General features: G+C 35.4%; 1 protein-coding gene and 1 long non-coding RNA gene across 7 annotated transcripts in view; one reads left to right on the forward strand and one right to left on the reverse strand.

Moving 5' to 3' along the window:
• The window catches only part of LOC106878716 (transcription factor COE3), a 335,557-nt gene extending 318,655 nt beyond the window's left edge, over positions 1 to 16,902 (forward strand). For all 6 annotated transcript variants that reach the window (XM_014928021.3, XM_014928020.3, XM_014928022.3 and 3 more), the window contains 2 exons: positions 14,706 to 15,194; positions 16,010 to 16,902. In XM_014928021.3, the coding sequence (XP_014783507.1) occupies positions 14,706 to 15,194; positions 16,010 to 16,080 (560 nt within the window). In that variant the 3' untranslated portion in view covers positions 16,081 to 16,902. The remainder of the gene's footprint in view (positions 1 to 14,705; positions 15,195 to 16,009) is intronic.
• LOC106878718 (uncharacterized) overlaps positions 1 to 19,057 on the reverse strand; it is a 151,253-nt gene that overhangs the window by 114,432 nt on the left and 17,764 nt on the right. The gene's annotated exons all lie outside the window — the stretch shown is intronic.

Here is a 19,057-nt window from a genome sequence, read left to right on the forward strand (position 1 = left end):
TATCACAACAGAACGTGTTCCATAATGTTGTCATACATATCCTTCAGAAGACGGGATGTTCACGGTTGGAACGACTTTGACCATGGAACTTTCGTCCGATCAGAGTTTACCAGGGTCTAAACCATAATAAAATGTAAAAAGAAAAGCAGTAAAATTACAAAAACCCTAACTCCAAAATCAACATCATCATCATCATCATCATTATCAACACCATTCTCATTATCATCGTCGTCATCACCATCATCATCATCGCCATCATCATCATCATTATCTTCATGGTTATTATCATAATCACTATTTTCTCGAACAAAGCAGATTTCAAACAGCAGCAATAAGAAAACAAAACACACACACACGCACACACACACACACACGCAAACGCATAAAAACAAAAGCAAAAACATTAGAATAATGACAGAAAAATGTGACAATGTCGTGGATTTTATTGTTTTTGTTTTTGAAAACAATAAGGAAAACAAATTTTTTTTAAATTAATTATAAAATGTGGACATTTCAGGGGGTTTTCCCTCACCCCCGTATACGTTTTCTTCACTGATGCCACCCCCAAACGTCACCTCTCTCTGAACTTGAACTGACTCAAAGGAAAAAAAAATGTCGAATAAAAAAATAAAGAAACACAAAACATCTTTGATCTGAATAAATGAACTTTGACCTTTAATAACATTTAACCCCCACAAACCATCAAGACCAAAACCAAAAGGACATTTGAAAGAAACATAAACCACCACTGCCCTAAACCCAACCCCTGTTCCCTTCAAAATTCCCTATATATCAAATATATATATAAAAAGAGAAAAAAAACCTATTCAGGACCTTTGTTGTTGTTGTTATTATTATTATTATTATCATTATTATTATTATTATTATTATTATTATTCTTTCTTTTTTTTGGCAAATTGACTTTTATTTATTTTACAAAAAGATCTTTCAAAAAATATATTTCCCCTTTAGAAAGTAAAACAACAACAACTTCATCACAACAACAAAATGAAATTAAAAGAAAGATTAAAGAATACTTTTTTTTTCTTTTTCATTTATCCATTTTTAACTTTTTTGTTTTGTTCTTTAAGTTAAACTTTATTCACATACGATCTTTTGTTGTTGTTTTTTTATTGTCGTTTTCGCTTATTTCCGTTTATGTTTCCATATTTATTGGCATGTCTTCATGCTTCTGTCGCATCTTTATCGCTTTCTTTATCACGTCACCTCTCTTTTTTGCTGTATATTCATGTTTCTGTTATAACCCGTCTGTCAACTTTTCCCTGCTTCCTTTTGCTACTATAATTTTCCATTTTATTATTATTATTATTATTATTATTATTACCACTACTACTGCTACAAGTATTATTATTACCGTTTTTATTATTGTTAATATTACCTCAACTATTATCATTATTATTAAATGGGTAGTGGAGTGATAGGCAGAAAATAATCCTAGATTAGAAATGCTTGACAACATTTAGTTATGTTCTCTTTATCTGGAAATTAGGATCGGGATGGAGAGAATAAATAAGGTTTGAAGAAAATAGATTTTAATTACGTTTCTTTATATTCTGAGTTCAAACCACGCCAAAGTTCTCTTTGCTCTTAATCTTGCTGGGGGTCAATTAGTGCAGCAATGCTCTACTGAATCCAATACATCGGAACACCCTTCCCTAACTATGTTGTCTTGTGCCCATGTTAGAAATTATTATTATTACTATTATTATGATCATTATTATCATCATCATTATTAAGGCGGCGAGCCAGGCAAAATAGATAACGGTATTTCGTCCGTGTTTACGTTCAGTGTTCAAATTCCGGCGAGGTCAACTTTACCGTTCATCCTTTCGAGGTCGATAAAATAAGTACCAGTGGAGTACTGGGGTCGATGTAATCAACTAACACCCTCCTCCTAATTTGCTGGTCGTGTGCCAAAACTTGAAGCCATTATTATTATCATCAGCGTCGTAATCATCATCATCATCATCATTGTTATTATCGTTGTTGTCGTCGTTGTTGTAGCTATTGTTGTTGTTTCTTTTTCCACTTCTTGTTTTATATCCTATACAGCCGGGTCCAAACTATGGGCCTGGAGCTCTATAAGGAAGATGTTATTTCATTGACAGCACTCTCCGTACAATGTACTGTGCATCATAAATATTAATGCTGCCCGGATATGGTTGGTGAACTTTTCCATTCCTTTCTCCGCGAGTCCACCTGCTCCAATGACCAAAGGTATTATTTTGGCCTCTATATGTATTCTACATTCCGTTGGTTTCGATCTCGAGACCTTTTTCTTGGTCAATGCTTTTTTTTTCTTCGGTGGAGATGTTTTTTTTTTTCGTAATGTATTGCAATGTCGATAAGTATACATCTCCTGTCCTTCATACATACCGACAATGTATGTATGATCATTGGAGAGAAAAGGGATTGTTTCAAATCACGAACAGAGACTATGTGATCAAGCTAGAGCAATAAGAAAAAATTGTTGGTTCACAGAAGTAGAGCTCGAAGCTATCAAAAGACGGGTCATGGAAAATAGCAGCAGAGATAACAATGAAAATACAGTTCTTTCTAATAAGAGTAATTCCATAGCACAGGAAAGCAGCGGTGGTAGTTTACTTGATGAGAGACATATAGATGATCTAAAAGAAGACGATAAAACTAATGGCAACATGACAGATGAACAAAAGGCAATCTACGACTGAATAAAGGCAAGACTACAGGAGAACGATAGCGACATTTCGATGGAAATTGAACCAAGAAACGAAAAATGTCAATGAAATTCTGAAATACATCAGAACAAACAACATCAGAGAAACAAATAATTCGATCAAGGCAGCAAGAATTGTTGTAGCAGAAAACGTGGGTGTTGATGTCAAGAAAAAGAAACATAATGGGAGTGACAAAAGAAAATATCCATGGTGGAAAAGAAGAATCCAGGCAGGGTTAGACATGTTCTCGAAGGAAATCTCTGCGTTAGACCAAAAAGCGAAAGGGGAGCTTAAAAGCGAACAAAAATACAGGGCACTGAAAAGGACGTATAATATTGAAAGAAAGGGCCTGAAAGTAGTAGTGAAGGAACTGAAACAGCCCCTCGTTGCAAAGAAAGCAAAGATGATAAGATACGACCAAAGAATGAAGGGTTAGCACCAGAATAGGTTATTCAGAGTAGATCAGAAGAGATTCTATAAAGAAATAAATGGAGAGTGTACAGATGAAAAGTTGATACCAGATAACATTGAAAGTCAAAGGTTTGGGAGTGACATCTGGAGCAAAGACAAGGAGCACAAGAAGGATGCTGAATGGTTGCAAGAAAATAAGTAACTGGAAGGCCCCGGGACCAGATAGAGTTCAAGGCTACTGGATCAAAAGATTTGGTGAATGTCATGCACGAATCGCTGCACAACTCAACACCTTGTTAAATGCCGACCAAGCAACACCAGAGTGGTCGACATTGAGTAGGACAGTGCTGTGCCTGAAAAACATCGAAAAGGCAATACGGTAGACAATTACAGGCCGATAGCCTGTTTGCCACTTATGTAGAAGTTATTGACTGGAATACTCGCAGAGTCAATGTACGAACATCTGGAAAAAATGGAGTCCTGCCACATGAGCAGAAGGGTTGCAAGTGTAAGTGCAGAGGTACCAAGGATCAACTCCTGATAGATAAAACTGTACTCAGACTGAGACTGATCGTTAAGTCGAAATTAAACGGAAGGAATAAGATCGAAGCTATCAACACCTGGGCAGTTTCACTCCTTAGATATTGAGCAAGGATAATCGCATGGTCAGTAGACGAACTAAACAGCTTAGACAGAAAGACAAGGAAGTTGCTAGCTAGATATGGGTCACTCCACCCAAAAAGTGACACAAACAGACTGTATGTACCAAGAAAAAGAGGGGGAAGAGGACTTATTGGATGCGAACACAGCATTAGAGCAGAAGAAAACAACATAGCATGGTATGTAAAAAATGCCACAGAACCGCTATTATTAGAAGTAGGAAGGTCAGGCTTGTGTCGGATGAAAGATTGCAAAGATAAAGCACTACACAAATAATTGAATATTATCATAAAAGATCAGACAAAAAAGGTGTTTATTAATTGACATGAGGCCCCACATAACTAATATTTTATTGGTGCTTATTGCATCGGTCCAGGTTGCATGGTGGGGGAAAAGTAAATCATGATGGAATTTGAACTCACGATGGTGGCGCGGCCAGCAGGGAGAATAAGCAATTGATCATTTTCCATTACTCTATTTGAATGATATATTATTTAATCGATCCGATGAAATAAAAGGTCGATATCATCGGGATTTGAGCCCAAAACGTAAAGATAGAAAAATACACCAAAATGATTGAATCCTGTACAAAAAAAAAAAAATTTTCTTGTTACTTCCATTTTCATTGACCCCCATCAAGTGGGGTGTTAATTAAACAAGTACCAGTAAAGTACTGGGTCGGATCAAATCTACAAGACTCTTGCTAGACCACTCTTCAAATTAAATCTCGGAAATTCTTTTGCTTTTTATCAGGTTCCCAGTTATTAAGTTGGTAAAAGGAGACAATTTCGACAAAGCATTAACAGAACTGACACTTTTTCTACGAATTTTATTTCGAGTTGACTTTCATCTATGATTTAACACAAATAGCAGCAACTGGTCACGTGATGTAATTGACTCTCAGTCATGGGAACAGTCAGTGATTAAGCGTTCGCCTTCAAAAGGTAAACCCTATCTACCTTTTCCCTGAAAAATATATACAGCCTTGTGTCTCATATCACTTCCGCCTCATAATTGTCAGCAGCAGCAGCAGCAGCAGCATCCTGATCAGCATCAACATCGAGCAAATGAGGGAACGTCTACCAGGTTACTCAAGTAGTTAGAAATAGCAGCCAAATTCCCATCCAACCATTAACAGAATAGAATTTCGTAAAATAAATTCGTTTTAGTGAAACAATTTGAAATTAGCTTATTTCTAAAATCCAACGAATGAAAGGAATCATGAATATGGAAATTTTTTTACAAATACGCAAGCAGCTAAATCCAGATCCTTCGGAATAGATTTTGGAAAATTTGACTAGATGCATTGCAACAGACTGGACTCTGTTAAAGACACCCAACAGTCTGGTGGTGATGTTAAAGCAGTGGCTCCACCTATCATGTATTAAGTGTGGGGAGAGTGAAGAGTTCCGTACGAATCGACGGATCGCTTCTCACATAATCGCAATTGTCACAAAGGATTCAATGACAAAAATGGTAAACACGTTGAAACTATTAGAAAATTTACCCACAGAGGCATGTCCAAAAGTAAATTACACACACACACACGTACGCACGCACACACACATGCATAAATGCATATACAAGCATATACACAGGAAGATAGCCAGGCTGACAAACAAGATAAATACACGGGAATATATGTGTGCGTATGAGTACGTGTTCGCACGTGTGTGTATGCTTGCTCGCATGTATGAATATTTTGTTAAATACACGACTTGGTAAGCTTTTAACCACTTTGATGTTGAGTCGTCCATATTTTCCAAAGAATCATTGGGTCTGTAGGGGGAGGCAGATACGGATGCAATGCGCTGGTGTTAGTGCGTGTATGTGTGTAGGCGGACACGTGTGTGTGTGTGTGCTCCAAAGCTAAATGCTGGGGCGGTTATAGGCTGATCGTTCAGTTTTGTTGTCATTAGAGTGAAGCTGTTTATTACGTTAGGTTCTGTTCTGTTGGAATCTTCGTTACAACTGAATTAATAGAAATATAATGTCGCTGTCCGCCATTGATGCATGAGCCGTTGGAAAATGTGAACGGTTCGACATCAAAGTGGTTCACTGTCTTTCAAGTAGCGTACTTAGCAAAACACATCGAAAGCAAAAAGCTGCAACCGATGCATATGTGTGTGTGTGTGTGTATGCATGTATGCATGTGTGCATATATATAGATAGATACATACATACATATACATAGATATGCATAGATATGTTTATATATACATATACGCATATAACTATACATATACACATATATAGGCGTGTAAATATATGTGTATATATATATATATATATATATATATATATATATATATATATATACACGTACATAGATGGAGAGAGATATAGACACAGACTGGACAGACATAGATAGATAGATAGATAGATAGATAGATAGATAGATAGATAGATAGATAGATAGATAGATAGATAGATAGATAGGTGATTTTCACACCTACATACCACCAAAGTTCCCAGAGATTATGAAACATCATATCATTCCGTCTCTCCCGTTACAGTTTTAAGCAACGAAAAGTCGCGATGGATGACGGATTGCTAAAAGAACTGAATGGTTCTTTTAGTTGGAACACGTTCTATCATAAATATTCTGGATCGGCGTTGAAGGGTTACATCACTCAAAAATCTTGGATAAATACGGATATTATGTATATATGTATGTACGAGGTTGTGCTGAAATGTGCCTGGTTTTAAGCGTAACGTGTAAGGCCCAACATCCCGAGTTCTTTTACAGGGCTTAGAAAAATGAAGGACCGCTGCAATAAGTGTGTGAATCTGAGAGGGGAATATGTTGAATAAAATCACAATTAACTGATCCTCCTGTATTTTCTTCTATCCAAAGCAAAGAACTTTTCGCCATATGTATTTACGCATCGTGTTAGCTTTCGAAAGATGGTCTGTGTGAATGGATTCAGAACTGGCCAATTTGTACATGACACAGGGTCGTACAGTATATGAATGAAATTAAGAACAAGCAGTGAAATTGTGAATTCATTTAATACATATTACTTGATTTGGCCGTCTAAGAATCCATAAGTCAGAAAAACTATGCCCTTGTATATTAGTCAATAGATTGATATAATAATTGACGTATACAGTATTTTATATCCAGTCGCCGCATATTCTTGCATGACTGCCTTCTCTGAAGAGCGCTGGGTTACATAATTGGCCTGTTACACAACATCTCATTGAACTCTTAATGCGAAACCTATTGGTAAGATCGGCTGTAATGGCCGCACTGGATATATCATATTGTACACTTCTATTGTATATAAATACATACACTCGCGCGCGCGCGCGCACGCACACACACACACACACACACACACACACACACACACACGCACACACACACACACATACATATACGTATAAGCGCATGAATACTGTGTGCGTGTGCATGCATGTGCGATTGCGTAGGAAACAGTGCAAATATAGAATGCCAACTTATATTTAATAAGGAATAGCTCTTTCCAAGAACGGCGAAGCAATATTGTGTTCAGCTACAAAATTCCAGAAAATTCCATTAAGCAATAAATAAATAAATGAATTAGATAAACCCTGCAAAGAAGAAGGAATTAGAAATATAATATTATATATATACATGTGTGTGTGTGTGTGTGTGTGTTTGTGTGTGTGCTTTAAAAAAAGTTATAAATATATATGAATTACCAAAAGAAAATTTACCGCCAAAGAGCAAATCACAAACTGGAATTGAAAAGTAAATTGAAAGTTTGTAAAAGTAAATGTGTGTATACAAACACACACACACACATACACAACGCACATGTACGTACATATATATATGCACATTTATATATGGATATATATACGTATATGTGTATAAATATTAATGCATAAGTATATATAAACATATGCTTGTATATATGTCTGTATTTATACATATATATATATATATATATATATATATATATATATATATATATATATATATATATGTATATACGTGTATGTATATAAATACGTGTGTAATGATATATACGTATATATATATATATATATATATATATATATATATATATATATATGCACACACATATGTATACAAACTTATATATAATATATATGGAGAGAGAGAGAGAGAGAGAGAGGGGGGATTTTGAGTGGGTTTGTTTGTATATTTATTTCTCGGTGTGTGTATGTGTGTTTGTGTAAACATAAAGAAATTAGATGCGAATGAAAAGAAAGAGTGAATGAAAGAACAAGAGAAAGAAAGACGATTTTTAAAAAAATGATAACCTGAATATAAGGAGGAAGGAAGGAAAGAAGAAAGGAAGGTGAGAGTGGAAAGAAAACGAATCGAAGGAAATAAATGGCGGAAAACTGGTGAAATGATTCTAGGATAGAATCTTTAAAAAAAATCTTAGTATCCATCTATGTATATGGGTGTATGTATGTGTGTGTTGAGTGTGAGTGTGTGCATGTGTCAAAATATATACACATATGTATGTATGTATGTATGTATATATATATATATATATATATATACTTGCACACACATATATATGTACGTGTATATATGTGTGTGTGTATGGGGTGTGAGGGTGTAAATATGCATATTATTTCTTTTTTTTTTTTCATTTCAAATATAGCTTCAGTTTTAAAATGAATATTTCTATACAAATGCGTTTTTATAAAATTTGAAAACAATGGAAGAGTATAAATGGATGATGTGTTGTGCATGTATGTGTATGTGTGTGTGTGCGTATATCTGGATGTATACATCATTTATTTATTTATGTATACACATATATATATGCAGGTACATCGGTAGATATTTAGCAAATCATAAAATGAATTATACAAATAATATTGCTCTACACACATACATACTTATGTATATACATAGAAATATACTTGCACGCACACACACACACATACACACACATACACACACACATACATACATACATACATAGGTTATGTACATTTATAAATGTATTTAACTATCAAAACTTTTGCTTCCGGCAAAAAACGACATTCTTGACTGTATGGAATATTCTCTACCTTTTTCCATTACATGTTTATACAATCCAGCATATATATTGATAGACATATATTGACAGACAGACAGACAGACAGACAGACAGACAGACAGACAGACAGACAGATAGATAGATAGATAGATAGATAGATAGAGAGGGGGAGAGAGAGAGAGAGAGAGAGAGAAAGCAAGAGATAGCGAGATGAATATACATACACATATGCATCTAATATATATATATACATATATATATATATTTATATAGACATATATATATAGACATATATATATTCATGTATTTACATACATACACATATATATACATATACACATATCTAGCATTATATATATGAATATATGTATGTATGTATATGTGCATGCGTGTGTGTATGTGTGTACAAATGGAAAAAACACAATATATCTTCTCGTTTTATTTCAAAATCTTGTTATTGCATCAACTTAATATGAATAAAATATGAAATATAGTTTTAAACATATATTCCATACACTTTATATATGTATGTATATATATATATATATATATATATATATAGATAGAGAGAGAGAGAGAGAGAGAGAGAGAGAGAGAGAGAGACGTACACAAACATATACGTATATGTCCATCTATATAAATATATATACACTTATATATCTCTACACATGTAGACACAGAACGCTTAATGCGTGTAAAATTTGTTAATGTATAGATGTCGACAAATTGATATTCTTATACAGAAGTGTGCGCATGCGTTCTTGTTCATGTGTTAGTGTGTTAGTGTGTATGCGTGTGCGTGCGTGTGCTGAGTGTAGGGAGGGATTTACAAATCCCAGGTAAGCTGTTTTTTGATCGGTTTTATCAACATGTTGTGTGTTTTATCTGTATTGTATAACATAAATAAACGCTCAACATAATCATACATTTATCATCTACATATTCATATACATACATGCATATATATATATATATATATATATATATATATATATATATATATATATATATATATATATACACACACACACACAAATAAAAATACATATATAGAGAGATGTATATACATATCTATGTATACATATATATATATGTGTGTGTACATATGTATATATATATGTATGTGTATACACGTATATATTTATGTATATACATACACACCTTACCTGTGTATAGAAAAATGCAGCCCTTATGTTGTAAGAGCATTTATTTTATGCAAAGCTGACATGTCGCTCGATGTGTTAAAAATTAGCGGACTAACTCGGAACTATACTTAAATATGGAACGCTATATAATTGTAATGAAATATCTCGAAACACGCACACACACATAACACAATCACACACATACTCACACGCACACACACACACAACACAATCACACATCCACATACACACACGCACACAACATAATCACACACACGTGCACGCACATCCACCTAGTGCATATTCTCTGGTGTCATGATCACACACTGAAGAGCTTAATCTCACAATTGCACAAGTGGGGGGACAGCTTATGAAAATATATCTTAGGGTGTGCATATAAGAGGTAACTTTATTGGGGACAAAGGTTTAACATTAACGCTTCGGCTAATCTCGTGGCTTCCAGAATTTTAACAAGTACTAGCAGAAATGTCGGCATTGCCCGAAAAATTGCGATCGAGATAGTTTTATGGGTTTTCTTTGGCATATGTTCGCCTTCTCTGTCCTGTTATATTAAACATGAACTGGTTTGTTCTTTACTCTTCCATTTGATGGTGTAACTTGTGTTGTTGTCCTTTCGAGTAGGCCATTGCCGATCTCTTTCCTCTGTGTCATCACTATCACCACCATTATACTATCTCTACCACAACCGTACCACTGACACCACCAGCTGTCACGCTCTGCCTGTTCCGTTGGATCAAGGGTGACGAGGAAAATATCTATCAACCAGCATTTATATTTTCTTTTGAAAAGTAGAGATTATTGTTTTGGTCGATCTTAAGATTTCAACTATTTTTGTTTCTTATGAGATTGTCTTTTTTTTTTTTTTGCTATCGTTGTTGATTTTTTCGTTCTGTTTTATTTTTGTTTTTCGTTTCTTTCTTTTTCCTTACATCAAGCGGTCGTTCAAAATCAAACGCGGACGAAATTTCGTTCACAGAAGTGTGAAGGATACGTTAACCCTGATTGTAAAAGCTCCCTCATTGGTTCTTGTATTTCGTATGTGTGCGAGCTTTATTCCACAGTGACCCTATCCGTGCAACACTTTTCTTGTCCAATTCGTGTTGTCACCCTTAAATTTCTTGTTTTATTTTTCCCCGCTTCATACTTCACACTTTCCGTTTATATTATCCGTATTGATCTCTGGTTTGTTTTGTCGGCGGCCATTTTAACTCCTTCGATCGCCGTTCTAGCCGTAACCATCCCGTTAATTAATTATTTATTTGAGTTTGTTTTTTAAAATTTTTGCATGACATATTGCTTGTTTATTCTTTTTTGTTTTATATTTTTTTAATACTATTCAATGTTTAACTCTATTTTCCACGTTTTAAGAGGGCAGAGAATGGTTTGACGGCCATTTCACTATGACAGCGCAAAGACACCCCACACGTTGGCTTTGCTTTATTAATGGTGGACTTCGTTGGTTACGGTGGTGGCGGTGGTGGTGGTGGTGGTGGTTGTGGTGGTGGTAGTGATGGCGGTGGCGATGGTAGTGATAGTGGTAGAAGTGGGGGCAGTTGCCGTTTATCGGTGACGTTAGGTGCGATACTAATAGGGGCTAAGTGGTGTTGGTGGTAGTAGTGTTGCTCGTGGAGGTGGTAGTAATGGTGGTGGTGATACTACTGCTGATGATGCGGGTGGTGGTGGTGGTGGAAGCAATCTCAGTGTTAGTGTTGTAGTATTTGCAGTGGTTGTTATTTCTATAGTTTTCACTCTATGACCAAAATATTCAACCTTCGCTTAATCAACCAGCATCATCATCAACATAGACATCAGCAACTACGGCTACTACTCTTACTACCACCAACACAACTACTACTCTTACCACCCACAACTACTACTACCGTTACTACTACTACTCACACCACCACCACTACTACTACAACCACTGCCACAACCCCCACCACCACACAACTACTACAACAACAGCATCAACGACGAGCTGCACCACCACCACTACAACAACAACATATAGAGAATTACTACTACCATAATAACAACAGCAACAACATCTACGATCACCACAACAACAACCGCACCATTACCACTACCGCCTCCACTACAACTACATCCCCTACCACAACAACTACCAGTACAACCAGTAAAGCCCCAACTTCACCCGGCCCCATCGCCACTATTACTCCCCTCCAACGTGAACACCACCTCACTACACCACTGCCACCTCCCGTACCATACTACATTAAGTGATTTTTCACAGCTTTCACCGCCATTTACCACTTTCCGACATTTTAGCTCTTGCTTCTTAATTCTATCTCTGGTTTGCGTGCGCGTGCGCGTGTGTATGCGTGCGTGCGTGCATATGTGCCTGCACCTATATACATCTATGTGTGTATATATGTATACATACATACACGTGCATACACACAAGGGCATAACACGCGCATGCATACACAAACATACATACAAATGCACACGTTTTATGTATGTATTTTTTTATGTGCGTATGTATGCATACGTATATATATATGCGCATCTGCATATATGTATGTGTGTGTGGTTGTGGTGGTAGTGGTGGTTGTAGTGGTTTTGATGGTCGTGTTGGTGGTTGTGGAGGTGCTGCTGCTGCTGCTGCTGCTGCTGGTTTATGGTTTGCACAGTTCTGTGGTTCCACCTGTCAAATGAGGGCCGCTCCTTCTGTGTTTACCTGGTCGTCTCTTTGTAAATCTCATTTTTCTGTTAAATCTTCCTTCATTTTTAAAATTCTGTTTATTATTTCCTTAAATTTCCTTTTTTATGCATTCAAAAAAACATTCCATCACCTGTTTTTTCAGAAGAGGCGTCTCCAGTCCATTTGGCTTTCTTCAAAACATCTCTTACTCTCCCTCCTTGTAGAAGACGCCTTATTGAATGGATTGTAAAGAATATTTTTCGAGGAAAATAATATAATATCTTAAAAATAACAAAAAATAATAAAACTAAAGAATATTTTGTTTATCCAAGCTTTTGGAAGGGAAGTCCAAACCTTTCGAAGTCATCTGTTTGCAAAATAATCCAAGAGGGGGAACATTTTTTCCTTCCTCCGGTAAAATTTCGTAATAATCCAATTTTCTCACAGCTGTCTCGAGAGACATCCTTATGCTCCGATGTAAGAAGAAGAAGAAGAAGAAGAAGAAGAAGAAGAAGAAGAAGAAGAAGAAGAAGAAGAAGAATAGGGAGAAGAAGAAGAAGAATAGGGAGAAGAAGAAGAAGAATAGGGAGAAGAAGAAGAAGGAGGGGAAGAGGGGGAGGGGCGGAGGAAGAGGAAGAGGAGGAGGAAGAGGAAGAAGAGGAAGAGGAAGTGGAGGAAGGAGAGGGGAGGGGGAAGTGGAAGAGGAGGGGAAGAAGAACAACAATTTCCTTTTTGGCCACAAGGAATTATATATAGAAGAAAACGTTGAAATATGGAGTGCGGCATATTGGAAGAACGCGTAAAGATGGACGAAAGAAGGTTTTTGAGAAGCAAAGAGAGGACATTATACAATCCAGAACTAATATCAAATTATGAAAAACGAAATAATTTAAGCAATTTAAGAATTCATGAAAGGAGCAGGCGCAGTCGTGGCTGTGTGGTAAGAAGCTTTCTTCCTAAGCACATGGTTCGGGTTCAGTGCCGCTGAGTGACACCTTGGGCAAGTGTCTTCTACTATAGCCTGGGGTCAACCAAAGCTTTGTGAGTGGATTTGGTAGAAGGAAACTGAAAGAAAACCGTCTCATATGTGTGTGTGTGTGTGTGTGTGGTGTGTGTGTTTGTGTGTGTATGTTTGTATGTGCGTGTGTGTCTTTGTATTTGTGATTGTCCCCCACCACCGCTTGACAACCGGTGTTAGTGTATTTACGTCCCCGTAACTTAGCGGTTCAGCAAAATATATCAATAGAATAAGTACCGGGGCTTTAAAAAATAAGTAATGAGGTCGATTCATTCGACTAAGGATTCTTCGAGGCGGTGCCCCAGCATGGCAGCAGTCTAATAATTGAAACTCACTTAATCTACTGACACATCAGTCAGAACACACCTGGGTAGGACTAAAGACCGGTGCAAACTTCCCTTTTTCAGTCCCCGTTGAGCCATCCGTCAAGTGGATGTTTACGCAGCGAAGATGGACTCTTCTCAATCTTGGTTTCTTCTCCCGTTCTGCAGGCTTCTAAGCCTCATCTTGAGGTTTATTTTCATTCTTAAGGGTCTTCCTTTTTCTTTTTTCTTTTTTAATCAATACATTGTGAGGATACATAGCCTAGTGGCTAGGATGCTGCATTCACGACCACGCGATCGTGGTTTCAATTTCCATACCGTATGGTTCCTAGTGCTCTTGAGCAAGACATTCTATCTCACGTGACTCTGCAATTACTTCGACTCCTGATACGTGACACACTGTACACCTGTGCAGGTAACATCGAGGAAGATCACGTACAGCACAGCATAGACTTTTGATCTCTAGAAACAAACCATTCGTGCAGGTCGTTCGACAAAACAGCTAAACGTTCATATTTCGTCATCGACAGCTAAGTCCACCACAGCAACTCTCCCTTCTTGTTCGCACGTAATTATCTCGGAACATCAAGTGGTTAATTTAAGTTTCTTTCTTCTTCTTTTTCTTTTTTTTTACGTAAAAGGATGCGAATCAACACACCGGTTTGCACCGGTAAACATTAAATTTGCTTTTTGTCATTAATGTCTTCTTATCTTCTGTCTGCTTCAACAAAAGGTCTGCTCCCGCCACCGTTCTCACCGCCACCACACCCACCACTTCCACCACTGCCGCCACCACCACCACCATCACGCCCACCATCAGTGATTTCCAGTAGTTCCTGTCAGTTGTCATCCATGGGCTTCGGTTCGATCGCCAGCGACGCTTTATCACAATCGTCGCCCTACCTCGGACACACAAACAGCCTCGCCGTCAACAGCCTCATCAACAACAGTCATCTCCATCACAACAACAGCAGCAACAGCAACAACTACAACAACAACAGCAGTAGCAGTCCTCACAGTAGCAGTCACAGCAGTAACAACAATAATAACAACAGTACTGATATGAACAATGTATATAGTGCAGCGAGTGGTGGGTCTTTCACGTTTTCGCCCGTCAACATGGTCAGTGTTGTGAAAGAGAAGAGTGCATTCGCACCTGTGTCGCGACTGAGCAACAGTCCACTCGGAATGTGCACGGCGCCTGTGCGCAGCAGTCTGCAAGGTAAGTGAACAGGTGAACACGTAAACAGTAACAAAACACACATACATGTCCTCTCTCTCACACTCTCTCTCTTTCTCTTTCCCTCAATATAGATAGATATTAACACAGGCACGTGCGTGCCAAACTGGGAATTCTACTCTCGAATACCAAAGTTCGAGTAAAATGTTTTGATTTATTGAAACAGGAAAACTATTATTTCCATTCGACGGATATTCGTCCTCATCTTGTTTGTTGTTAACGCAACGTTTCGGCTGATATACCCTCCAGCCTTCTTCAGGTGTCTTGGGGAAATTTCGAACCTAGGTTCTCATTCCTCAGGTATTTTTTCGATGTTGCTATTCATATTTCAGCTTCTTCAACGACCTCAACTGCGCCATTTGCTTACCTTAGACATGTCAATGATAACATTAGAAATAGTTTCATCGTTGTATCGTCTGCCACGTAGATTTGTGCGTCATTAACCTTTTTTATGATTTCATATTTTATTTTCCATAACTCTTTCGCCCATTCTCTCATTCTCTTTCTCTCTTTCTCTTTATCCATCTCTCTCTCTCTCTCTCTCTCTCTCTCTCTTTCTTTTACTCTTTATCCTTGTCTCTCATTCTCTGTCTCTCTCTCTCTTTTTCTCTATCCCTCTCTCTCTCTGTCATTGTTTCTTTGTCTCTCTTTTTCTCCCTCTCTCTCTGTCCCTCTCTCTCTGCCCCTCTCTCTCTCTCTCTATGACAAACAAAAGATCGTACGACCTTCATTTTTTTGTGTATCATTTCTTCTAATCAATAAATATTTAACGAATTCTTTTGTCTTATTCTCTTCAGGTTTCGGCAGTATGATGTCTCCGCCATTCCCGACATTCAGCCCTTATGCTCTGCCATCGTGTAACGGTTAAGAAGACTAACAGCGTCTCAAGAAAAGCATGCGATCAACTAATAAAAGAAAAAAAAAGTCGAACTAAAGCCACCATAGACGAGGCGATACCGTTACGCCTACTACTATGACAACTACTACTACTACTACTATCAATAATAATAATCATGATGATGATGATAATGATAATAATAATAATAATAATGATAATAATAATGACGACGACAACAACGACGGCGGTGATGATGATGACGATGACGATGACGACGACGACAACGACGACGATGATGATGGTGATGATGATGATGAAGATGATCTCTTTACTGGCCACGCGGGCCCAAGACATTCACGATTAATAATAAGAATAATAATAATTTCTTTATTGACTACGAGGACTGAAGAAATCCAAAGACAAAAAACAGTGGGCATTTAAATAATAATAATAATAATAATAATAATAATAACAGCAATAACAACGACGACGACGACGACGACGATGAAGATGATGATGATGATGATGATGATCAGGATAACTTTTTCAGTTGCCACAGGGGTATCAAATGAGGGAAATATTAAAAGAAGAGATGAGGAGAGAATAGAAGAGGAGAGCAGGAGAAAAGAAAAAGGAGGAAGGGAAGAGGAGGAGGAGGAGCTTTAAACCAGCGTTATTTGAAGTTTCAATATGGTTATATGTAATAAAGTTAGAGTCAACCGATAGAATGGATTATTTATTATTTTACCTGATATTTATAAAATTTAAACGACTTTAAAACTTTGCATGAGAAAAACATTTCTGTTATAAGTTTTAAAATAATTTGTTACCGAATAAAACATGAGCAAAATCTGCAGTCTTTCTTGTTTCCAGTGTAAAAACTCTCTGTGATGTGTCCCAGTGTAGTTCGAAGATTTTAGATTAAATACGTTCTTAGCTAATATAATTGAATTACATAAGTTTTTATACCAGAAGCTGTGAGTATGTATGTTGGAACGGTATTTAAAGGAATTAGAAGCTGATCCTACATAATACCGGGTGTCTGCTGATGCAATGACGCTAGATCTGTTGATAACGTTGCGCCGCACACCCACGAAATGTTGTTGACGTTCTAACATAATATGTGTGAGTGTGTGTGTGTGTGTGTGTGCGTATGGGTTTTGTTAAGTCATTGTTCGGGCTTTTGTTTTCTTTTTCATTGTCTATGTATAGTGTAATTATGTGTCTGTGCGTGTGTGTATGTATGTGGCAGACCAAAACGAAACCGCGTCACGGTCCTTTTTATACGATTCAACTCAAATCCTAGCGAGGTCAGCTTTTTTCTCATTCTTACGTGAATTATTATCATTATTATTAATATTATAATTATTATTATTATTATTATTAATATTATTAATATTATTATTATTATCATTATTATTATTAATATCATCATTATCATTAATATTATTATTATTATTATTATTATTATTAATATTATTATTATTATTATTAATATTATTATTATTATTATTATTAATAATAATAATATTATTATTATTATTATTAATATCACTATTATTATTATTATTATTATTATTATTAATATTATTATTATCATTATTATTAATATTATTATTATAATTATTATTATTATATTATTATTATTATTATTAATATTATTATTAATATCATTATTATTATTATTATTCTAATTATTATTATTATTCTAATTATTATTATTATTATTATTATTATTTTTATTATCATTATTAATATCATTATTATTATTATTATTATTATTAATATTATTATTATTATTATTAATATTATTATTATTATTATTAATATCATTATTATTATTATTATTAATATCATTATTATTATTATTATCATCATTATTATTATTATTATTATCATTATTATTATTATTATCATTATTATCATTATCATTTTTATCATTATCATTATTATTATCATTATTATTATCATTATTATTACTATTATTATTATTATTATTATTATTATTATTATTAAGGCTGGCAGAATCGTTAGCATGACGGGCGAAATGGTTAGCGGCATTTCGTCCGTTATTACGTTCAGAGTTCAAATTCCACCGAGGTTGATTTCGCCTCTTATCCATTTGAGGATCGATGAAATAAATATCAGTCAAATACTTGGGTCAATGTAACCGACTTACACTTCCCCTCAAAAACTGCTGGCTCCGTGCCACAATTTGAATCTATTATTATTATTATTATTATTATTATTATTATTATTACTTTGATTGTTTTTTATTTGTTTTCCTTATTGTTTTTGTTTGTTATTACCAAATGTTTAAGAGGCATAATAAAATTCGGAGAAAAGATTATATATATACATGCATTTATATATATATATATATATATATATATATATATATATATATATAAACAAATAAAACTATGATTCTCTCATCACAACCATTTATGAATGTCTTCCATTGTTATTCTCTCTTGCTTTTTCTTTTCGGAGAAGAAGCATTTAAAAAAAAAAAATTCAAGATTTAAGAGGGTATTCAGCACCAATTATCTACCCCTGCACACCATCGCCACTACTACACAACAGTATCAATATTATAACTTAATTGTGTTGAGTTCAAACTACTCTTTCTCTGTCATGTCAACATGAAAATAAAATTTTATTCCATAAATTAATTTACGACGGATTGTCTTCATATTCTACAAAAAAAACTAATGGAATGTTTAATACACATACACACACATACACAACACATATACACATACATATACACATATATATGCATATATATATATATATATATATATATATATATATATATATATATATATATATATATATATATGTATATGTGTATCGTTCAATGAAATTTTCCTTTTCATTTTAATTCTTTTTAGATTTAAATTAATTTTTTTGAATCTTCATTAAAATGGAGGAGAAACTTGTCGACCATCTTGGCAAATCTTGATGTCCAGCTTGACAACCTTGAAGTTTTTGTAGACTTTGT

Source organism: Octopus bimaculoides, chromosome 22, assembly GCF_046866305.1.
Source record: "Octopus bimaculoides isolate indiv1 chromosome 22, ASM4686630v1, whole genome shotgun sequence".
Lineage (NCBI taxonomy): Eukaryota > Metazoa > Mollusca > Cephalopoda > Octopoda > Octopodidae > Octopus > Octopus bimaculoides.